Source organism: Lagopus muta, chromosome 17 (assembly GCF_023343835.1).
Source record: "Lagopus muta isolate bLagMut1 chromosome 17, bLagMut1 primary, whole genome shotgun sequence".
In the NCBI taxonomy this organism is placed as follows: Eukaryota; Metazoa; Chordata; class Aves; order Galliformes; family Phasianidae; genus Lagopus; species Lagopus muta.
In genome coordinates this window covers 7530958-7555668 of record NC_064449.1, presented here as the reverse complement: position 1 = coordinate 7555668, position 24711 = coordinate 7530958, and the positions used below count along the sequence as shown (strand labels likewise).

At 43.0% G+C, this 24711-nt stretch overlaps 1 protein-coding gene across 21 annotated transcripts in view; it reads left to right on the top strand.

Moving 5' to 3' along the window:
- Nucleotides 1-24711, top strand: part of PITPNM2 (phosphatidylinositol transfer protein membrane associated 2) — a 114267-nt gene that overhangs the window by 51095 nt on the left and 38461 nt on the right. For all 21 annotated transcript variants that reach the window (XM_048964044.1, XM_048964037.1, XM_048964029.1 and 18 more), the window contains 4 exons: nucleotides 1342-1514; nucleotides 15433-15647; nucleotides 17105-17226; nucleotides 18797-19030. In XM_048964044.1, the coding sequence (XP_048820001.1) occupies nucleotides 1437-1514; nucleotides 15433-15647; nucleotides 17105-17226; nucleotides 18797-19030 (649 nt within the window). In that variant the 5' untranslated portion in view covers nucleotides 1342-1436. The remainder of the gene's footprint in view (nucleotides 1-1341; nucleotides 1515-15432; nucleotides 15648-17104; nucleotides 17227-18796; nucleotides 19031-24711) is intronic.

Genomic DNA, 24711 nt, shown 5'->3' with positions numbered 1-24711 from the left:
AAAGCTGGGATGCCAAGGTCTGTGCCCCCATGTGAGCTCAGCACCAGGCCAGGTAAGGCAGAGAGAGAGGTTGGAGCCAATCCCAAGTCAGTAGACCGGGGCTAAAGCAGTGAATGTTGTCCCTGGTTGCTGTGAACACAGGCATTGGGTTTTCATCTCTCTAAGCCTCGTGAGAAGCCAGTGAAGAGATGTACAAGTAGTGAAAGGCATGGATAGTGGTGGGAGTTCCTGGTTCCCAAGCTGCACTTCAATCCATCACTTTATTGTTGGACATTTTCCTCAACTGCAGGGTTTGGGGCTGCATCTGCTGCAGTATTGCAGTATCTGTATCTGGAGACTTTCAGTAGGCAGAAAGGTGATGTCTGGTGATGAAAAGGATCCAGGCACATATCCTTCACATCCTGGTATCCTTCACATGCTGGTAGAGTGGCCATCAAGTCCTGCTGAGGCTGCATTGCCACTTTTTCCTCAGTCTTAGTTTCTCTCCCCTCCCTTATGTTATTTTCCTGCCTTTATCTATCTTATTTTCCTATCTTTATCTAATGGGGATACCTTAAGGGTATTTGAAAAGTTACTGCTTTGACCCTTGGTGTGGTAAATGCTCTACTCCCTATGTTCTTAAGCAGTAATTTTATTGCCTCAAGGCTGGGTATGATAGGATTTTTTTTGTTGTTGCTCTTTGATCTTTGGCTGTATTCTTAAGCAGCAGTGTAAAGACAGGTCTGGCATTGACATCAGTGACAAGAGAATTTTGCCTGTAGATTACTTGGAAGTGAAAGAGAATGGATCCTACCAAGATGGTATTTCTGAATTGAAATGGGAGGAACAATGCATTTTGGCCATCCTCACTGTTAGGATCCCGATGACGCTCTCAGTCACAGTGTTTCTGAGGGCTGAAGACGTCTAATTACTGCCTTTTCTTGCAGCTGAATGAACGTGAGAGGGTAAAACTGATACCTTTGATTAGATCCATCTCTGGTGTGTTGCTGACATTGGAGAGGTACATTATTGTCTAGCAATGAAAGATCTGCCTGTTCATTTTGAGCTTTTGTCACATCTCTCCTATGGAGATGCTGTTGCATAGGATGGTCTGATTGATACAGTGGCAAAGATCAGGAGGGTAATAGCTTTGATGGCATCCTATGAAATAGATCAAAATTTCCCTGAAAGATTCTGTTCAATTTGATATTAAGGGTCTGGTAACGCTCCAGGGATTCTTGTCTTTGCTATTAGGCTTATTGCTATTATAAAAATTAATGTTTGGGCTTTTTTTTTCCTGACAGCACATTCTCCAACATGAGTGGAAAATAACTGCTGCTTCTCTCTCTCACTCTTTTTCAGGGATCCTCAATGCATTTCCTTGCCATTATTTAAGGAGCCTTTACTAAAAGCTTCTGGATTGTGTTTCTAAGTGGACAAAAGATTTTGTATTCAAAATGCTTATAAAGGAGTATCGTATTCCTCTTCCGATGAGCGTGGAAGAATATCGAATTGCACAGCTCTACATGATACAGGTCAGTCATGTTTCACTTGGGATCTTTGGGCACTGGGCTTCGTTTGGGAGAGTGGAGAATTGCTGCAGAAGAAGATATTTCAAATGTGAGGTTTTCTGCGTGCTTATAAAGAAGTGGGGGAGAAAAGGAATATAAACTCCAGTTATACAGCCCTGAAGATCTGTCTCTTTTGTCCTTAAAACACAAAACGTCTGATTGACCTACCTGGCAAAATAGTGGCTAATGATTGGGCTATTGCAAAGGAGGAAAGCACTGAGCCATAGGGCGTGAGTACCTGAGTGGAAGGGCTGTAGGGCTTGCACAGCCACTGCTAATGGAAGCAGTGTAATAGCTGTGTAAAACGTCAGTGAGCAGTAGAGTGTGCAGGAGAGGGATCTTATCAAGGAGGAAGATTGCACTTGCTTTAACGAGGCTGAATGCAGAAGGTGTGCTGCTGAGTAGACTGGCTGCAGAGGGCTCAGTTGATGGGATGGGTTTGCTGCTTGCTTTTAGCAGTTAAACTGCTTGTTTAATTAATGCACAGCACTGAACTCCGCTTTGTTCACGTGTGAGTGATCTTGGTTGTATTTTAATGTCAAAGGACTGGATGAGCCGTTAAGGCTTCATTGGCCAGGAAAGTGTTTGAGAAACTGTGCATCCATCCAGCCCTGCTGCACAGCTGCTCTCATTTTGTAGTGCACTGATATGCAGCAAAATAAGGTTTCCTCTTAGGTCAGAGGGTGTGCTGGGAGGTGATGTCAGGTCTCTGATCTTCCACCTACAGAGGCTGTGGGCTGGGCAAGCTGCATCTGAGCTGAATGCACACGTAATGAGCAAATGACTTCACTGCTAAGTGTGCAAGTGGAACGAGGGGAAAAGTCAGCTTTATATTTGTCTTAGCTCAAATTAAAAAAAGTAACGAATACAGAAAACCCATTTATAGTAGCATATGGAGTTTTTGCTGTGTTTTTTAGCATTTGGTAAGAATCTGTTTCAACTCTTCTTGGAACTGGTGGAAAGGTTCCTGCAGGCTTCAGTGGGAACTTTTCCTACACTGTGATATCAAATATCTTTTTTTCTTCAGTTATTTAAAAGTGGAGGTTTTGTCTTTGAGGCAGCTGACAGGGAGAGAGCAGTGGGGAGCATGACTCGTGTTCTTTTCATAGGATGAGGATATGCTTCATGTCTGTCTTTTATTTTTCCTCTGAAATGTGTAGGGCGGCCACAGGAAAAGCAAGTTATGTTGAACTTCCTCAGGGGAACAAGAGATATCTATGTAAAACAGCAGTGTAGAGGCATTCCTTAGTAATTGTTGTCTGAAACATGCAGAACAGAGAGATTTGAGGTATTTCCTGGGGAGACAAGTGATTCTGAAGAGCAGAAAGTTCATTATGGAGATGTGTGTTGTGTACAGTTCAGCATGATTAGTGCTGGAGTCAACTATCAGCCAAGTCCTGTATAAGAAGCAGTTTTCCAACAGTGTAAAAGGATGTCACAAGTATTCCTCAAGGATATGCATACACATGAGTATGTATATATATCCATACAATCTTAAGCATGTACTTGATCATTTGTTTAATTTCAAGGCCACGAGGGAAGCTCCCTATGAACTCCAAACCAGTTGGAAGAAGGTTGCTCTTTCAAGAGCAGTCAGATCGTTGTCCTGGACTTCAGCACTCTTCAAACTAAGTTTTCCAAAAGGACCTTCTCACTTGGGGTTGAAACAGCTGGCCTTGTGCAGCTACCCTGGGTCCCCTTTCTGTGGAATTGATTCCTCCAAGCCATGTTGGCAGAGATGTTCAGACTCAGGCTGTAGTATTATGGTCCCATCTAAATGTTTCCATTGAGGTTTTTGCCTTTGCAATGAATAGTCCTTTCATATCCTTGCATGTGAGAGCAGTCCCTCCATCTTGCTTGAAGTCATAACAGAATTTCCACCAGACTTGGTTTCAGCAACATCATGCCCAGGTAGCAGAGGATCTTCCCGTTAAGCCAGAACAGGCTGTACTCACATTTACTGTACTTAATGGATGAGAGCTTTAAAATTGTGCAGCATATGATCTGTAGTTGGTGTTCTGTGCCACTTGTTAGGCAAGACGTGCAATGAATCATTGTGTCTCTGTGCATGTTGCGTTATGCTTGAAGTCCCCCAGGCGGGTGTGTAAACCTGTACAAACTGAGAAGAGTGGCCTGCTGCTTCCTTTCCTTTGTTTCTCCTTCCTTTTTTTCTCTTGTGGGAGGTGAGGTGGGGGAAACGAAAAGTCTCTCAAGAATTGCTTCCTGCTAACTTCTGAAACGTTATCTGCAGAGACACTGGTTTCAGTACTTTAAGGAGCACTTAGGTCTTTCCCTAAACGAGTTAATTTTACATTACAGCAGCTGACTGAATGTACTTTTGAGTTGCTTGAAGCCTAGCAGGTTTGAACCGAATGGCTTTTCTCTATTAAATTTTAATCTATCAGTGTCACTGCTTTCATGGGTAGCCTCCCATGCAGTGTAGCCTGTGTGTTCAGACTGGGAGCCCTTGCTGCATTAGCCACCGAGCTGTCTTAGCTCTTCCATGAGCATGAATTTATTTTTATTTTGTTTTCATTGTAGCTGCCCTTTTCTCTCTTTTGCTATCCAGTTAAGACATATTAATTTTTATATCTGAACTCAGAATGAGCGATCTTTCCATCTGCTGAGAGATGCTGTTTTGGTGCATAAAAGGCAAAATACTTCAAAACAGTAAAATCATTAGTTGCATTTCTTTTCTGGACAATAGTTTTATACTCTAACTTTGTTCATAAAATCTGTGCACACGTGAAAAATCCCATTCCTGCTACCGAAGGTGAGATGTGTGTAGACAACCCTGACCTGCAGACATGCCCACAGCACTGGGAGAGCTGCCCTCTGCAAACTGCAGCTCCTGTCCCCACATAAGCAGAAACTCACTTGGAATTTAAGCACTGGCAGTGGAGGCCTGAAATGAAGCACAGGCCGTTGATGGAAGGGACAGCTTGAAGCATCTGCAGGGATTTCTTTCTTCCTGCAGAAATGCTGAACTAAGGACTCTGCTATGGACATCTTCCTTGTACATCACATCAAAGGCATGTGCAATATTTCTGCCTGTGTAAGGACAGTGAAGCCTATTGGATGTGAAGGATAGGACCGTTCTGTTTTTATTGTGTGATACTTAGGAGGCCCTTTAATAAGATTTATCTACATTTTTTCCTCTTCTGGATGTCGTGCATATTTGTGACTCAGCAGCTGTCCTTTCCTCCAACACATGCTTTCTTTTTCTTGTTTGTTTAGGGAACGTACTTTCTGTGTGCCTCCCCTTTATCCCAGAAACAGCACACATCTTAATGTTAAATCTCTATCTCCTAAAAGCTTGTGTTCCAAGATCTGTATGTGTTTGTGGAAAGATCAGTATGTTATTAGCCAAAGGTCAGCCCATTTATCATCTTAATACCATTCATTACTACAGTTCCATATGGCATGGGATTCTGGGAGGCCATTGCCCTTCTGATTCTTGCATAAGAGAGAGAATTCCTCATGTTATTAAATCTTATTTTTATACTGATGTGTATAGCTGGCTTTCTCTGTTATAAATAACTTCAGTCCTCTCTTGCTCCACGTAGTTTTCTCAGTGTTTGTGACCTTCCTCCAAAGACAGGGAGCTTGAAAGATACTCATTTGGATCCAGGGATTGCCTTTTGGGGATGAGAGTTACTTCCAGCTGCTATGTCATCATTATAAGCTAATAACAGTAACATTTTGTTACCAGCTCTTGCTTCAGACCCCTGCATGGACCGGGGCTCTCCTTGGATGTAGCTCTCAGGCAGCACCATTGAGAACAGACACCATCACTGAGCATGTTTGTAGTTCTTGAGGTGCAAAAGTCGCATCCCTTAAACTGTTAGTGATGCCTAGCAGTTGCCAGCAGGCTCAGCAGATGGTGAAGGATTGATTGAGTGGGTGAAAACAAACTAACCCTTCATCTCTGGACACTGAAGAACAGGATGGCTGATTGTTTCTTGTTTCGTTTGCAGATGCCTTGGCCATCTGGATAGACAGACACGTATGCTTTAATTTCAGAAGTAGATGACACTGCTGAGCCCTTGGGAGATGCATAGTTTCCTAGAAGCAGAAACCTGGTTTGAGGCTTGTCTCCAATGTCCATGCTGCAGCGTTCTAAACCTGTGACTCCCAGGTTCTTTGCTCCCCCTCTGGTTTTCATAAACTTTTCTTTGTGATCACCAGGGCTTTCATCCCTGTGAAAGAGGAGGCTGAGATGCTCACAGTTGCACAGCTTCAGGAACAAGAGAGGGGTCTGTCCAGTGTTACCACGCTTGGTCTAATTTGCAGAAGTCAACAGTAACACCCATATGGGTGAGCATTTTGGAAAAGCCTACTGTAATAGCAAACATCTATTTTGCCTTTTTTTTTTTCTTCTTCTTTTGTAGCCACTATCTTGAAAGAGTCCTTAAATTGGCTGTTAATCCACACCTGGCGGAGAAAGGATTGACTGTAGAGTAATGAGTTGTGTTGCCTTGACAGTTTGCCTGTTCATGCTCTCTAACAAAACTCAGTGATGCTGAGATAAGGATATAAGATAAATAGGATTTTAAACTTCAGATTTGTATTCCAGTATTTTAGCATATAGACTATTAGCAAATTAGTTTCATTAGGTTCCTAAAATCTCAGGGATATGTTCAGAGGATCAGAATTGATCCAGAATACTGAATTGAAATTTCATCTTGCAGCATGATAATGGGCAGCTTCCTTTTCCCCCCTTTAGATCCAGGGACAGTAATCCTCATGGACAGTGTCTGTGGGATGGTTCATACGGTGAGAAATCCATTTAAAGACAGGGGAGTAAATACTCAAGGTAAGATGAAGTATTGTGCTGAAAGTGTAGCAGACATTTTGAAGGATGAAGCTTCTGGGGTAAACAAGTTTGAGGTATCTCCATAATAAAGTGATTCCTAATTCATGTGCCTCTGGCACATACAGCCTTGATTCTGTAGGAGTGTGGCGGGTATCTTTGTAAGGCGCAGTGATTAATGAGTAGCCATGAGAACGATTCTCCTAATGCTTGAATTATTTATAGTCCTGCACAATTGATTATCCCCAAAATATCCTGGTGTTGTGCAAACAGCTTCATTAATTTCTAGACCTGATTCTAAATAGCGCAGTGCGTACAGCGTTGTACAAAATGATGCTGTGTATATATCTGTCTTGTAGGAGTCTGCTGATGACAACCTGTCCTGACTTTAATTTTAGGGTTTTGGTGGTGGTGGTTTTTTGGTTTTTTTGTTTTGTTTTGTTTTGTTTTGTTTGTTTTTTAGGAATATATTTTGCACTGCAGGAAAAGGAGCCCAGTGATGGCATTGCTGAGAAGGTACAGATAACTTGTGCTGGCTTGGGTGAGAATGGTCATGTCTTCAGGATGAGGCCTTCTGCATATCCACCTTCATTCTGCTGAGACAGAGTCAGTGCTGTTGATTTCTGATCCGTCAGGAAGTAGCATCGCTTCCTGACAGTGTTAGACAGTGTTCCTGACAGTGATGCAGTGTTAGATGGGTCTGCAGAGGTGCTCTGTCGATCTGTAAAGCAAGTGAATCTGGAGGAGTCTGGGCTGATGGTCAGTCTGAGATCTTTTGTGAAGTCTCCATATTAACAGAGCTGTCCTATGTGGTGACCTCCTGCAGCAGCCTGAGAGATGATAGTGCTGTTTTGTGGTATTATAGCCTGGTTTCTGCCTGTCTGGGCAGGCTCCAGATTTCTGCATGCATGCTCTCTACAGCTCTCTCTCCTTTTAGCACTGCCTTTGTTTTTGAATAAGTGGTGTGACCAAGTTTCATACTGGGGTAAGGGGCTGTCCAGGTGAAACAAAGCACTGTATGTTTCCCAGCTATTGATCAGGCTTAGAAGGAAGATGGGTTATAACAGTTGCTCTTTTGCCTTTATTAATAGAACTATTGATGAGGTTCAGACTTCCTTCCCCTCCCTCAAGAGTTTCGGGTCATTCCTATGTAGTGCTGTGCAATAAGAAGTCAGAGTGCTATGTGAAGCTTCACATTCTGATCACTGTCTTGTTGACTCAAACTAACCTTCCTCTGCTAAATAAGTATTGACACTGGCCCTTTGTGTACTTTTTTACAAGCCCTAATTGGATTAAAATAATTGTCATGCGTGAAGGATGCATGTTGGAGCGCAAAGGGCACATGGAAACCTCAGCTATGGGCACCATGGTTACTAGTGACATCACTTGGTTTGCTATTAACAGTAATGATTTGTGCACAGCGCTGAAGCCAAAGTGAAGATGGCCTAAACTAAACCGAGTGGATTGCTGATGCAGTCCCATTGCCATGGAAACAGATGTTGCAGCTTAAAGTTGCCTGCATTCGTAATGCAATGCCCATGATATAAACAAAAACACAGTCCTGCAGTGTCCATGTCTTCTGAAAGGATGTGAAGAGTGTACCTGGAGAGAATGGGAAGTTCCATTGTGGTTCAGCTCATGCCAAATGACGTGTGTGAGGAGATGCAGTAAGCCTTGATGTGAGTAACAAGAGCACAACTTTCGGGTTCCGTGCTGTCCTCCAGCAACGTTCTTGGAGGACTGTCAGTCCTGCTCCATGTGGATTGTTTCTGATTTGTATTTCACAAAGCACAGGTTCAAAAGCACTGTTAAAACCCACCCCTGGGGGAACAAGGTTCCTCTCTCCTGCCTCCTTTAATACTGTCTTTCCAATATAGCCATTAAGCCTACGCTCAGCTCCTGCAAAACAGCAGTAGAGGAGCTCACCTGCCTTCCTTGCTTTGGGGCTGCAGAGTGCTGTATCTGGTTCAAGGTTTCTGCTCCAGCCCGCTGAACGTTGCCGTATCACAGTTAATTTGCTCGAATGAGGCTCGGGAGATGTGCGTTCTGCACGTAGCCCTGCCAGCAGCTCTCTCTTCAGGTTACTTGCTCCCTCTTTAAAAGAGAGCTCCTTGCTGAGTCCCTGCTCTCTGATGCACAGCACTTGGCTATCAGGAGTGCAGCCCTTTGTCTGACTGCAAAAGTTGTGCGTACTGTTCTACTTTGGCAAACTAATGCATTAATAACAGTTCAGGTGATTTTTATTTTTCATTTAATTCGTGTCACTTCCCATTTGCTCTTAGATTGCACTGTGCACTGATGACAATTATGTCAGTTTTAATCAGATGAGAAGCTCTCTGGTTTCTGTAAGAGCAGAATAGGTACTGTTTCCCCTTTTCCCTTCTTTTCTTTTCCTTGGGTATCAGGTGATAGCATCCAAATTGAGTGTTTCAACACTTTGATGATATACATTCTGGGAGAAGATAATTTGAGAAGTGTATATTTTCAGGATAAATCAACATTTTGTTTTCATAGTCCAAATTTTGATTACCTACAGTAATGCTGACCCCAGACGGTGCCTGGTGTGTCAGATGTCTATCAGCAGGCAGCAGGTTGGTGGTGGTGAAAGCTGATTACTCGTAATGAATTAGATGTCAGTTCAGATGGTCGAAAAGGAGTGGTTAACAGAACACAGAGCTAAGTCATACCACAGCAAGAGACAGCTGAGGGTAGAGAGGATACACCCATGTGTGTGTTACCCGTGGAGAGAAATCCTGTTCTGGAAAAATGTGTTAAGAATAAACCATGCATTAGTTTTAGGACCTTTAGGTATTTTCCAGCATCTCTATTGTTGGCCTGCTAGTTTTAGGTGCAGTTTAATTCTGGCTTGCAGCAGCTAGGACAGAAACTGTGCATCTGTTGTTGTGCTGTTTTTCATTTCTGGTGGCTAACTGCTGGGATAGCCACACTGAGCCCAGATATGTGGCTGAGACTGATGGGCTGTATTGCTTCTAACCTCTCCCAGCATTCTGAAAAGGGTTGTTCACCTCAAGGATGAGGAGGGAAAAAAGGCAATTTTTAAGCACAGAAGTGAAGGGGAGAGAATTTCATTTCCTGCCAAAGTGTAATACTTGAATGTTGTGTCCTAACAACAAGATAATGGAAAGAAAAAAACAACCCACGAGAGATGGGATCTTCTTGTGGGTTCTCTTGAGGGCTTTTGTTTGTTTTGGTCTCTTGTTTGTTTTTCTCGACCTTTTACATCTTACTAGTATTTGTATTTCCTTTCTAAAGCTGAGCAGAAATACCCACCAAAACAGTCACGATTAGAAAAACCAGTCTTAGAGGCTGGCAAAGACAGATCGGATTCATCCACCCTCAGCAGCTTCAGGCGTTTTGTTTTCTGGTGAGTTGTGTGAGGCAGTTGAGGCTTTCTGTTTCCCAAAGGACCAAACTGTTTTTAGGATTTTCGTTGGCACTTCTGGTAGCCTTGAGATCTGAAACAAGGAAACCCAGTAATTGGTCATTGTCAATCTCAGCCTCCTTTGCCTCAAGAGCACATACAGGTCTGTTAGAAGGATCCTCTGGGGAAATCTGCTGTCATGTTCTTGTTCCATGGATGCAGAGCTGCCTTTGTTTGCTATCCTTGTCAGCTGAAACCATCTACCAGCAGTAAGCTTCTTGCATCCATGTCTAAATGGGATGAGAAATGCTGAGACTTCAGTGTTATTTTAATGGATTCTCCCAGGAGAATTTGTCTGGTTAATAAAAGTGTCCTGTTGCCTAATGGGAGCCGGGAGGGAGAAAAGATCTTCTGATCATTGTTTCCAAACAATGGCCTATGTCTTCATTATTCATGGACAGAAGGTCTACTGGTGTAGCAGTGTCAGTCTTTACAATCTGAATAATCTCAAATCAAAACTGTCATGGGTCGTCAAAGTCAGCCACTGGCACAGGGTAAATATATTGCTGTAAAGCACCAGGAGACTTTGCCGTGATGCTGAAACATGTCAGCTCTTTGTAATCACTGTCTGACTTATTTGGATTGAGATGAACTGTAAGCACTAATTGGTGGTAAACAAGGTAAGATTATAGCTGTAGTTTATTTTTTTTGAAGCTAGAACAATGCTTGGGCTGCCCATCAGCACCATGCAATGCACCTATCTTTACTCTTCTCTGCAGTTGCTCAAAGTAGTTAGTTACAACTGAAAAAAACCAAAACTTTAGAAGAAATGAAACCACTTAACTGCTTTCAACACTACTGAAGACTTTGCAGAGATTCTGTGTATGGAGTAGAGCTTGTTCGCATCTGTGCTGTACTCTGGAGGTGAAATGCGATGAACGGGGACCTGGTGGTTTAGGATAATACCCTTCTTACTGTGTTAGCACATGAGTTACTGTGCTGTTATCATCCTGGTGAGAAAGACGTTCAAAGTCTGTGAAGTATCAAAGTAGTATCTGAGATGCTACTTATCAGAGCTAACACTACAAAAAAAAAGAGAGGATGGTACAGATAATCCTATGTCCCTTCCAGGTGCTGGGACCCCCCAGGCTGTACAGCATTGAGTGCTCTGATCATCACACCATGCTGCTGCAGTCTGCGGAAGGGATCTGTGATGTTCCAGAGGTGCAATTAGCACTCAGAGCATGCTGAGTGCATTAATATCGAAGTAAATGCAATATAGAGTTAATGAGGCAGATTTTCTCTCCGTGAAATAATGCTGTGCAGGGGATGGCAGAGATTTGAGACTGCTTCCAGGCTGTGTGGCAGAGTTCACAAAAGCCTGGATTCAGAATCTTTTGTAAATGTTTGTCAAGCTTTTTTCAGCGTGTGTGATTCCCCTCAGGCCTCTTGAAGTGGATGCTATGAATGGATACAGCCTTCTTCAACTTTAAGCCTCCTCGGCAATAAACTTTCACCTTATTCACCTTTCACACACCTCCTAAAAGCTGACCTTTTTGGTGGATCTACAGGCACGTGTGGAACACGCAGTAGAAACCAGGTTCTTCTGTAGTTGCAGAATGCAGCACAGCACCTGTAGCACCTCCTGATGGTGTTTCTATTGCGCGTGGAGCCTGTGTGCACCGCCGCCGCCTGGATGTGCTCAGCATGGCCTGCAGGGACAGGTTGGATCTGAGTCACTCCCGAATAGCTGAGACATTCAGAGTGTCTAAGAGGAGTGGAATTAAACTAATTCTACTAAAAAGCCTAGAAAGCAAGTTTTGTTTCCACAGCTTGACTTACGCATTTCTCAAGATGAATCGTCAACCTGGGGAGTTCTGTTGCCAGCAGCTGTCGTTCCTTCACTGAACTGACCCTGCTAAAAACCACACAAACTGCATTCATCTCCTCATATCACTCTGCTGGGCCAGGACGGCTGCAGCACAGCGTTGCAGGATGCACTCCATGGCATTTGCTGGGATCAGGGAGCTGGTCAGCCTGTCTTTGTTCGCAGCCTCATGTCTCCCATCGTGAAGGACAGATGATAGTGGGGTTAGGCTCACCTGATGTGTAACCGACGTTCACTGGAGTTATTCATGCTATGATTATTACAGTGAGGTCATGTGCTGTGTCCCATGCTATGCTGCTGTGCCAAGAGATTTATTTTAATAGAACCCTTTAAGTAACTGACATTCTTGCTAATCATGGTGCATCTGCTTCTCTGGGTTCCCTGTTATGAGTAATTTAATGCTATTACTTTAGCTAGAAGGGATCTGTGTCACCATCTGTCCTGGAAAGCTATTGATGGGGCTGTGCAGAACATCGAGTGTCATCAGCAGAAGAGAGGGACTTCTAAAAGGGATGACTAGATTTCCTGTTGTAATACAATATAAGGCGGTTTACTGTGATTACAGCTTAGATATCTTGCATGGGGGCCGTTAGGTACTCTTTGATGTTGGAAACTGTTCCTCAGATATTCATGTAGAGGGAAAATAGTGTTGCCAGTTGGTAGCAAATAGCAATAACACAGGCAGTCTACTAAGTAAAATCTCTACTTTTTGTAGGAGTGTGGTCTGTGAAGCCAACACTGACCCCAAATGCCTGCACAGCTGCCTATCCCAGCAGATGAGTATTCTTTGGAGAGTGTATGCCCAGTGCTTCTCAAGCCAAATGTTTTCCTCATCAGTGGTTATTTTTTAAATGGTTGTTTACAGACCACTTCCTTGTGATAAGCTCTCTCCATGCTGTAGCTGAGTCACAATAGCCATGAAGAGGCTGTGGTTGAAAAGCAAATTGCTCTTCGCTCCCAGAAGTGGTGTACTTTCACAGAGCCACTTGGGCACAGAGCATCAGACTGGTCTGTTGAGTGCGTGTTGCTGATGTCTTTATTTTATTCTCTCAGATATGTATCTTCCTTTTGTCTCTGTGACTGGTTGGTGATTGTTCTGTTTGCCATCTAACCTGGCCTTGTTGGTCCTTTCCAACCTCCCTGTGGCATGCAGCCTTCTCTACACACAAATTGGGAAGGAGGAGAGCATACAATGCTGGGAAGCAGCCTTGTGAGGCTCACAGGAAGTTTCCCTTTGGTTGCACCACTGTTCCAGTGATAAGCTGTGTTGTGCTTTGAGTAGAAATTGGCCTGGCTCAAAAGATAGATCGAGGTGTGAACTTTGCTGCTCTGATTTTTGTCATGCAAAGGTGCAGCTCTTTCTTCACATTCATCTAAGAAAATATTCTTGCTGTCCCATCATAGAAAATTGACAAGCAGGATGTACATGTTGGGCTTGGACTCACCGAACATTTTCAGTTGACAAAAAGGTCTGTGGACTGGAGTTGGTTATCTAGAAAGACCAGAGGAAGACGCCAGCACTGTGTCAGAATAGGGTTTGGGGTTTCTTGCAGGAGTGGAGAAATGAATAAAGCAAGAAAAAATCAGAAGTGCGATGCAAACTGACTTCCCCAAAGAGTGTCAGTTATTTTTTTTCCATCAGCAATACGGGTGGATTCAAAAATGGAGTTGTGTTAATCAAGAGCTGGGTTGATCCCTTCTTGGAGAGGTGACCAAGCGAGTGCCTGGTGCTTTGATAAAGGAAACAGCGCAGAAGACATCCCTGCCTGCTGCTGTTTGGTGGGAGCTGGAGTTGGAATCAGCAGCACCAGGTGCTGAGTGTTCAGGCTGAGAGCTGAAGAGCTGTCAGAGAAGGGAAGGCACAGTGCATCTCTGTGAGGGAGCTCTGAAAGGAAGAGCATCAAACAGTATTCTGAGAAAGAAAGCCTGTTTTAATGTCAACCATGGCTATTAAAATTCATCTTCAGTGTTTTGGTTTTCCATTTCAATACAAGCAGTTGTAAGTCTGGGAACACCACTCTTGTGCACTCTTGGCTTTGCATGCTCACAGCAGTACTGAGGCTGCTCGGTGCTGTGGATTTCTTTTGAAGTTGAAGAACTCCTGCATGTGTTTTGGTCCAAACCAAGGACCTGCAGATTTGACTTGGCACTGTTGATACCCATGCAGTCTAGAACAGTAGCTTTAAACCCAGCAGATCTGTGATTCCACGTGCGATAACTTGGCACTAAGAGAATCTGCATTTCCTCTGCTTGTGATTTCCTCGTGCTTCTGCCATATAAAAGAGCTCTAGATCTCCATAATTTGTATCAACTGCTCGGAGCAGATGCCATGTTACTGTTCTGTCTGACACATTCGCTATGCCTGCTGCGTTGCTGCCTTTCACGAGACCTCTGAATTAATCAGATTTTTGGGTTATCAAGATTATTTAATGTTATTGTCATAAATATTTGTACAGGACTTGGTCAGTGCTTACATAAGAACTGAAATGCAGTAATTTGTTTTAAGAGGATGTGTGTTTTTATGAACTGCCAGCTGAATTTTAGATATAAACTTTACAAAAGCCCTTCTCTTTCGCAGTACTTTGCAGTTTGTGGGGCAGGAAAAAGTGACTGTTTAGATTGTCAGTTATTTGGATTTGTTGGTTGCAGCTGTTTAACTTTTAAATCACTTGAGAGTTATTTAGGAAGAAAAAGTTCTCTTTTTAAATAGCTATGTTGGCTTATCATCCTGTCCTGAATAGACGAGAAGCTGATCTCTTGCATCTCATTCATCATTTTTTTGTTAAATCTCATTTTCCTTTGAATTGTTTGTATGCCAGAACTGAGAGTTTGTTATTGCGTTATATTTCACAGTTGATTCTTGTATACAATTCCAGTTTTTTTCTTAATTTCCAAAGCCTCTCAAATACAAACAAGAAACTCAACAACTTGAAACACCATGAATCTGTTGTTTGGAAATGATGAAGGTTATGCATAATCTGATCTGAAGTGTGTTATAGATGGACAACTACTTGGTTTCCCTCTAGCTCTTCTTAGAAACAGTGAAATCAGTGGTTTTCTGACTGAAGGAAACTCTGCCAGGTCCCTCAATGAGGGGCTCTGCTACAAATAAGCCAAAATGTGGAGGCTGCCAGGGGGTGCTGTGTGCATTCTGGCAAATTTGGGTTATTTCTTCTAAATATCTTAATTAGCAGAGCACAGTCTCCAAGCTATTCTTGGAGAGCTCCTGCTCTGCCAGACCACAGGCAACAAAGCCCCAGATCCTATGGGTTTGGGTCATAAAACAGTTTTTAGTACTGCAGTGCTGTGCTGAGTGTGTGCATGATTCTTCATGCTCATACAACACTGCAAGGATTTGGCAAGTTAGACCAACCCCCCTTTGCCTTGTTACCCACAGATGTGACAGTTTTCTGTGCTGTTGGGTGATTCAGAGCTGGAGCCAAGGGACAGTGCACTCTCAGAAAGACTTATGTGTACCTTCTTGTAAGTGTAGGAATTTGTGTCGTTACGTCTTCATTCAAATTCTCTCTTAGCTTTAGAGATGTCATCCAGGTTTGTATTGGATCTTTAATAAATGATGTCTTGCCTCCTGTGTTGTCCATATGAATATCTAAGTCTTTCATTTATAATCTCTAGTTTTAGTACTCCTACTGCCAGGGTCCTGCTGCAGTTCTGGTGGCTGTATGAAACTGTGGTCAGCAAGAGTCCTACAAACCATGCCCAGTCTCTGTGTGCTTTGAGACCTCGCTGTGTGCACTATGTTGTATTGATTAACTCTGTGGTATATTTTCCCTTTCAGAAAAAGAGCAGAGAGGAGACATGTGGGGAGGGCAGTGGAGTAGAGATCCTGGAGAACAGGCCATACATGGATGGGCCAGGAGGGAACGGGCAGTATACTCACAAAGTGTACCACATTGGTATGCACATACCCAGCTGGTTTCGGTCAATATTGCCCAAGGCAGCTCTGCGAGTCGAAGAGGAATCGTGGAATGCCTACCCTTATACCAGGACAAGGTAAAATTGACCACAATGTTCAGAGTTCTATCCCTACTTTACAGAGAGGATTCATTGCTTTCTGTGACAGTGGCGTGTCTTACATCTCCAGTAATGTCCTTCAGAGAAAATGAGGTGCCAAGTCCTGAAATTCTTACACTGTGCTTAATCTCAGAAGCTTAAGTGTTGCCAGGGCTGACTGCATAAGTACTTGACAGTTTGTGGCTGGTTGCTCTAAAATGTGAGCTGTTTGTCCATCAAAGCGTGGGAAATCTTGAATAGTTTTTATTTAGTCTCATCTCCTGCACTGTGTGTTCTACTTACTGTTGCAGTTATCTGCTAGCTCAGTAAGGATATAAATGTGCATAGCGATGGGAAAGTTGTCTTGCTGAACACAATCAAATACAGCAGGATTTAGCATTCCTTTTCTGGGAGCTATTTTACTGTTATCAAGACAGAAAATAACAAACTTACACCCTATGGTTTTCTCTCTGAGAAGAAAAGAGAGTTGGAGGCTCTGTGGAGCCATCTGGGTCCTCCGTTTTTGTCTGGTAAGACTTCAGATACCCTGAAATAAATAACTGTCCTACCAGTTACTCTGGTTTAGATCATTCCTTCTATTCAGTCTGATGTTCCTGTTATCTTCCATAATAAAAAGGCTTCAGAATCTTTTGATATTTATCAGAAATCTTAAGTTTTATAGATTTGTTTTAGCTGGTCTTGACACAAGTAACACGAATTTGGGGAAAGAGAAAGTGTCATCATCTGTGTATGGGCAGTCATTCATGACTAAATGTAATGGAGCTGTATGACTTTGAAGTGATTGACGTCCACTTTCAGTCTGTTTTTATCCATCCTCTTGAAATGCCTGTGAGTGAATCTCCTGGCCAGGAAACATGGCCTTGTGCCAAACCAATCCATATTTTATTCTGCTGCAGATTCCAGGCAGGAACTCTGCTTTTTTTCTTTCATTTCCAGGGTACCGTATCAGTAAAGATAATAAAACCTGTTGATACATCGGACTCTGTAGTTATCTCCTTTCTGAAAACTGCTCCTTCATATATAGTCTGCTTTGATAATCATCTTCTGGAGGGAGACACTGTTGCCCTAATTCACGGGGCTTTCTCCTGCCAATGTTTGCTTCTTGCTGGCTGGGAAGATGGTTCTTGTTCAGTTTGGGTGCCCACTCATCAGTAACTGTGGGGAGCACTGGAATCCTCTCACTTGTAACACCTCATGGGGAGCAAACTCCTTTGTGTTGTGGGTTTGGGGTTTCACTGAAGTCATAACTCCAAGGCTAGCTTGTGTCTTAAGTTACTGAAGTCTTTTTAATCTCTACAGTCCTTAATTTAAGTATATCTGAAGTACAATATGAGTGAAGACTGGCTTGAATTTGATTTTGAACATTTTATGCAAGCATTTTCTCTGCTTGCCAGACTGAGGAGAGTTTGCTCTAACTGTGTTGCTCTCACTTCCAGGTATACGTGCCCTTTTGTGGAGAAGTTCTCTATTGATATCGAGACATACTACAAAACCGATCCGGGAGAGCACGTCAATGTTTTCAACCTTTCTCCTGCAGAAAAAAGACAAACCATTCTAGGTGAAGAGCCCTTTTCTTTTCCTTTATTCTGCTTTGTGTTGTGTAAAGGATTTTTCTTGGTATGTCCCACCTCCCTGTTGTGTCCCATCCACCCCCAAACATGGAAATGCACACCCATCAGAGGTTTGACTGCTGGGCAGGGTTACATCGAGTAGAATGAGAACACCTGAGTTCTAAGTTTGATGTAAAACTCCTCCTGTCTGTAAAAGGAAGTGAATGCTTTTCATGCTTTGAGACCTCGCTGCACATCTAAAGATTTGAGGGTTAACAGAAATAACCACTGAAGAGGAAAATAGTGCTGTGTGATTGAGTATCTCCTTTGTGTACATGAAGAACATTCCTATCTGCATTTCTGAAAATGGAAGGTACATTTCATTTCATTTTCCTCTTCTCTTAGTATTACCTTGTGCAGATTAATACTCCAGCTTCACAGCTGTCTGGGAGATTGCATTAATGAGCCTTACATTTGTAAGGATTGAACAAGAGAAAAGGCAAAAACAGGATAACCTGTCGAATGGCAGAAAATGGCAAGTGTTAGAGCACCCCTCTGTCTTGCTGTCCATGCTGCCTGTACCGACAGCATCTGCTGGAGCCCAGCTGCACGGCAGAGTGCTGGCACGTTCAGCCCTGCAGAGCCGAGGCATCCCTGGGGCTGCAGAAGGGATCCGAGTTCAGGCTGGCCCAATGGGAGCCCTGGGGAAGGACACCTAGTGGCTGCTCTGGCTCCTCAGGCTCTGTTGACAAACTGACCGTGGCAGGTAATTGTGCAATTACACTTGAGTGTTACTTCATTTAGAGTGCTTGTGTTAAACTTCACTTTGCTTGTCTGCAATTCCTAAGCCTATCTCCCTGGCTTTCGGTCTGAGCACACAGGTTTGAGACATGCTGCCATGCTGAGAATGTTGGAAGAGCAAAGGGAGATCCTGCTGCTGAGGTCTGGGGTCGGGGTTTCAGATCTTTGCAGTGGGAACAGAGCAAGCATATGTTGATTTCCACTTCTCCATTGTTGAAGCATTAATTAGGACAATTTGGATTTGCATTGAACTTTCTACCTTCCCTATTACATCTGGTGTAGCAGTAAGGTTTGAGGAGTTAACAGTAATCTCATGTAATGGGTTCCAAAGATACAACATTCAGAGGCAGCCCCTTTTCCATAACAGTAGTCGGGGAAAAAAGGAGGGGAGATGCTGTGTTTGACAGTCTCAGATTAGGCAGAGCTGTATCACGGTTAGTCATGTTTGAAAAACCGAGAGATGGAATAGCAAAAAAAATATATTTTTGGAGCTGGAAAGAGAGGAGTGAGTAGATCTGCTGTGTACCTGTAGTGACTGGGCAGAATGATTTGGAGCAAAGCCTTGGTTTGCTGGTTCTGTGCATACAAGTTGCTCTGGCAGAACTGATCTCTACCCAGCAGCAGCATGTAAACAATTTAAATATCAGTCATATAAGTGTAAGTCAAAAAGAAACTAAATTGCTATGATGCTTCTGGTACTGGCTAAAATAAATAACTCCTGAAAAATGTTTCTTCTTTTATTCAGGAAATGTCTATCTACTTCTGTTTTTTCTACAGATCCTATTGATATAGTTAAAGATCCTATCCCTCCACATGAATACAAAGCTGAGGAGGATCCAAAGCTGTATAAATCAATGAAAACTAAAAGAGGCCCTCTATCAGAAGACTGGATTCAAGAGTACAAGAACAACCCTGGGAAATACCCCATCATGTGTGCATATAAACTTTGTAAAGTCGAGTTCAGATACTGGGGGATGCAGTCAAAAATCGAGCGGTTTATCCATGATGTTGGTGAGCATTTATAGACTTGCAAGGTTCACTGTCGACTCATTAATGTTGTTTCTGAATTGAAATACAGTGTTGAGGTATGTGCAGTGTGTGATATCCCAGGATTGTCAGATCTGATTGCTCTTTTGCTGGGCTTTTGGTCAGTTCGGAAAAATGTAGTTCTATTACTTATAGTCATGGCATGCATGAATTTGAATCACATGCGGCCATCTAAAGGGTTTCAAGTTCATTTTTTTAAATAAGGATTTGTCTGTTAAACTTGGATCTCTTTCAAAATGGGCCATTTTTCTTTATTTTGGATGATTTCCTCAAGGGCAGCTCAAGGAAATGAGTTTCGACTATGAGTCCTAATTAGTCCCAGGAAACCAACCCCTGGATCCTGCCTGCCTTGTGGTGGGGCAGGTGGGTCTTTGTGTGGCCTTACATTCTGTGTTCCACACTCCCCACCTCACTGTGCTATAACACACCATGGGGCACTGACAGCTCTCAGTTGTGAGTAAATGTGCTGCTTTGATTGATGCATCATTCTTAGGTCAGTGCTTTTAAGGAGGCAGCCTATTGTTTGTGTTCCAGAAGAAACTAAGTGGGGACTGTGCAGGTAGTAGCAATACTGGCAGTAATTTGTTCTTGCAGAAAATCTATACACAACAGTGACAGACTTTGTGAGCCTTGCCACGGGAGAGAGGCTCTATGGCCGGGTGGGTAACTTAAAGAATGTTTTAAAGAAACATTCCTATCTCAAAAGAAGTGCAGAGCAGTGTCTGTCCCAAGGAAGACTATGTAAAAGATGCTTCCTGCTTTCTGTCTACAGTGAATTTTCCTCTACAGCTGTCCCTTTCCATATGCAAAGCTTCTTTGAAGGACCTGATGCCAGAAGTAAATAACTTTATAACTCTTCTTAGTGATACTCTGCTCCTGAGAGCTAATGTGGAAAACACTGATAGAGCAGTGGAGAATGCTGCACAGCATTTTTGAACAGTCACAGTTTCCTTTCTTAGAGCCCCTTTGGTTTTACTTATCCACAGATGGAAGTTTTTCCTGCTATAGGCTTCATTACAAGTGGCTCTCTGCAACGAACTCCCTTGGTGCTTCAGAGACATGGGTTAATTTAGTGTGTGCTGCAAAACATGGGGGCAGAATAACAACTCCTTTGTATCTGCTAAATGAAAAGGAAGCATGTGACTCCTCTAGTTGTTCAGAGGTGTTTGGCATAGATTAAACCGTGGTCCCTTAGAAATGTCTCTTTTGTGTTTCATGAAAGATTGCCTGCCATTTTCCTCTTGATTGAGGCTTTGCAGAGAGCCCAGCCAGCTCATTGTCTGCCTTTCAAAAGCCTTTCCACTCTGTTACAGTGATGGCAAATACTGTTTTTCAAAGTGGTTAAGATGCATAAAATGAGAGAAGACTTTGAGGCAAGACAAAGATGAGTAAAAGTGAAAGCAAAAGCTTTGGGGGTCTACAAATGTGTAGCCTTCCTGTGGATGGGGCAGCCCTGGACGAGCGCTCTGTGAGTGGGAAAAGTGTCTGAATTTGTGTGCAAAGGATGGCTGGATGTGAGGGTGTTTAAAGTGGGAGAATGTGAGCTATGGCAGACTGGCCAGGCTCGTATACTGGGTCATGGACTGAGCTACTCAGGTGCTGGAAATGTTTGTCTGCCAACTCTTCCTTGGCATTTCTTTGCTGGCTCCTCTGCTGCTGGCTTCTGCAAATCTGATCCTTATTTAGCTCTCCCTATGCAGGGTCATCAAAATGGGGAGAAAACTGAGGCAGAAATCCAAAGCAGGGTTGAAACTTTCCCTGAGGTGGGAGCAGTCCTTCAGTGGTGCAAACTGTAACTAGAGAATGACCTGTGGGAAGGAAACTTCTAAGTTAAGAGCTGGATGGGTTGTTATATGTGGAGGGGCTACTGAGTGCAGAGGGAGTGACTGGGGGATGGTGTTGAAATGTTCTCAGTCTTACTGAGTGCAGCAACCTTTTTTTTTTTGGATGACTAATTGGACAGTTACTCAGTGCTTTGACAGTCCGACACACAAACTAAAATTGTGGGCTGTTAGTCTGCTTGGCTGTAATATTTGTGTGCTTTTTTACTCCTTACCCATAGAATTTAAGTTTAATTGGGCTGGCACTGCATAATGTTCTGCTCCCACTTGCTTCCTAATCGTGCACGTGGGCTACAGTTCTTTTGTTGCTAAACAAGAGTGTTGACTGTATATTGATTATATATGGTGGCAAAGTGTGTTCCCATCCCAGAAACCAGAACTTTGAGTAAGCCAGTGTGTCTTTGGCTAAATGTGCCCAAATTGTTGTGCTCTGATGAGGTGGAAGAGGTTTTAGAAAGCTGTTTTGTAGAACTCTGTCTTCATTTAAGCACTCCAGTACAAAAGTTCATCCAGATGAGCACTGCCCACTGTTACCTGTAGGTAGGCTTTGGTCTTTTGAAGAGAAGGTGGATCGTGATTAGCACGATACAGATGTGACAACACGCTTCCCTTTGTGAGAGGTCTGAGCAAGGGAAGGCAGGGAGTCAGCAGATACAGCTGCAGTCACCTTTGATCAGATACAGTCAGACAGCCAGAACTGCGCTGACAAGGCTATCAAATCTGCTGTGACCATCAAGGAAATAATGTTGCGTGGAGAAAATCAGACATCCTTTATCAGCTGCCAGGAAACTGAGAGAGTGCATTATAAAAGCTCTGGGATGTTGCCACTGTGTGCATAATCGATGGGCATCTGACCAGTTGCTTTATGTAGACGGTTGAAGGAGATCTGGGCAAGATTTGGTGGTGGTTTTTGTTTGTTTTATTTTAATTGCTGTAGTTGCTACTTCTAATTCAAATTGAAAAACAAACCCAAGCAGCAAACAAATGCTTTTTAAGTTCAGCTATCCTGACTCTTGTCATATTCACTTTCGCTTTCCTTTTTGAAATTAAGTTAAACACCACATTCTACAGACAAGTCACTTACAAAAGCCAGCACCTGAAGGATTCAGCAGAGCTGGTGAGTTGAAAGGTGAATGATTTAAATGTTTGCACCCTGCTAGACTCTTCACAGACCATCTTTCTACACGACGCAGTGGGAAATGTTATAATTAAATCAACACAAAAATGATGAATACTTCTGAACTCAATTTGAATGTGTACTGATGTGCATGTGTGGCTTCCTTTTTTTTTTTTTTACCAAAGCTTTGTGCACTTCAGAGAAATAATGAAGTCTTGTTAACTACTCGATATCGAAATAATTAACAACTTGTTATCTACTACGTGTTACTGTAATCAGCTGCTACCTGCATCTTTTCAAAACTTCTGTCATTCTCACTGACTTCAGTGGCTGACTTGCCTGCCAAGACTGTGGTGTTATCCATCAGTTCTGAAGAGGAATCACAGAATGGTTTGGATTGGAAGACTTCAGCACTGTGCTGCTGGGCATCTCTGATCTGTTAAGAAGAGTTTTTCACAACCTCACTCTGTTTCCTGATCTATGCCCTCCCTTTCACTTTCCAGATAAGCTTGTTTTCTCTGACATGTTGAGGAAAAACTGTAAGACTCAAATTTTTCCACTGCATCTGTTCAGACATGATGTCAGTCATTTGTGGTTGGATCTTGAATTCATATGACTGTGTAGAGGCTCATCAGCATTTGTTTTTCAATTTCTTCTGTACCTGGACATCCTTGCTCTCTTTCAGGTTTCTCCCTGTGCTTGAAAAAAAGAAGAGCAGCATTGCTGGTGTCCCAGTTGAAGGCCAGAGGCTAGGAAAATAATCTCAGTCTTTTTGATTCATAACTGATCTGGAATGATGAATCATGCCATCTTGTTTTCAGAAGAGAAGGCTTTAGAAAGAATGATTTGGGGGATGTTTAATCAACCTGACATGAGCAGTGCCAGTAGGGAGGTCCATAGATTCCATTGGGCTGGGAGCAGGTGAGCCCAAAGGACGGCTGTGATGTGAGCTATAGCAAAGGAAGGGTTTTCTTGGCTTTCTGTTGGATGTGATGAGAGTTTAATCTCTGTTTTTTAACCTCTGCTGATTGTCAGTCATAACAGGAGGTGAAAAAGGCTAAAGTGTTCTCCTGCAGTTCTGCAAAAAGTAACCTGGTGGGGGAAATAACACTGAATCTTGGCTGAGGCTGAATAGAATTAAGTGGCCGATGCCCCTTGTTCAGCCCCCAGAAGGTCACATTCTGCTGGTTCAAGTGTGCTCCTGTTAAATGGAGCTCCCATCTGAAAGTCAGGCAGAGAACTGCATAAAATATTGATAGACTTAATCTTACTGTGCAAATGAAGTTCAGGTTGAGCTGATCCATCCTGTTAGCTGCTGATCTCTGTGCTTGTTTCTTCCTGATAGGGTGGCTTGCATTAGCTGGTGACATGGAGGACTAACTGAATTGCAGAGCAGAAAACAAAGTGCCCAGGCCTGGAAAGAAATAAACATAGAAAAATAAACTTTTATATGCTTCAGATAAAAAAGAAAAAAAAAAATAACTGCTGAAAACAAAGATAGCCTTTAGGCATAAGATCACAGAAGGCATGACAGTAGTGAGATCTAAGGGTCTCTTTACAACAGCAAAGCAAATATTGCTGGAAACAGCTTAGAACCCCTGTGCATTGGAACCATTATCCATGGTTTTAATGTTGCCTATTGATTGCTTGCTGTGGTGTAAAGGCAGCGGTGGCGCTGTGACCTGTGGTGCTCAAATAGGGTCTTGTTAGAGTTGAGTGCTCGAGCACCTGCACACCAGCAGAGAGCTGCAGCCCACAGCCCTGCTGCTGCCCTTGGCGTGTCTGTCAGTTCACCACTGCCTCCCAGTAATTAAAGGGGGAACAATATTCATTGACTGGTACCTGAGGATTGTCAGTATTTGTAGAAGCTTTTAAAAAGCACTGTTACTGCTGGGTGTTCCCATCGGTAATATATGACAGTTTGGAGCTTTGACCTGATGTGAGCTTTAAGCAGTAAAATAGGTAGAAAATCCACAGCAATCACTCTGCTCTAAAAGTCTTGGTGATGTGGTGATGTTGGCCGTTAGCTGCAAGTTTGGGGAGAGTTTCTCTTGCCTTGCGAGCACTGTGTGTTGATATTGAGATAGTTACTCATTTCAGTTATGTGACACATAGAAATCAAGTTTTAAATTGGCTTTACACACTTCATTTTTCTTGTGCTACGGAAGAGAGATCGTATCTGCAAAATAAAGTATACTTTATTCCCTCCTTCCCTTTTCTTCCCATTCCATTCTCTCTGAAGCTCATATTTGTAGTGGTTTTTTACTGATGTGTAGAAACCAAGTGCAGGGTTTCCAGGAAGAGGAGAGCTTTTGGTCATCTTAGCATAACCAATATGGGAAGCCCTTCTATCGTGTCCCATATTGCTGTGGATTATGTGGTAATTGTGAAGGAACCACTTGAAACAAGCCTGGATTAAAAAAAATAGTAATTTTTAAATGTGATTTTTTTGTTGTTGTTGGCTTTGTAACATTCTTCTGGGAACATGTCCCACTCATGTTGAAGGCTGGATCTACGTGTTGCAACTTCCCAGTTTCATGAGGGTGCTATCTGTGGCCTGTGCCTGGCTCTTCCTTGGCAGAGCAGGCAATTGCAGGCAAAGTCTTGGATGTGAAATCATGCAATGCGTTCCCAAGCTAAAAGCAGAATACCAGCTAATTTGTCAGTGGATGATTGTTTAGCAAGAA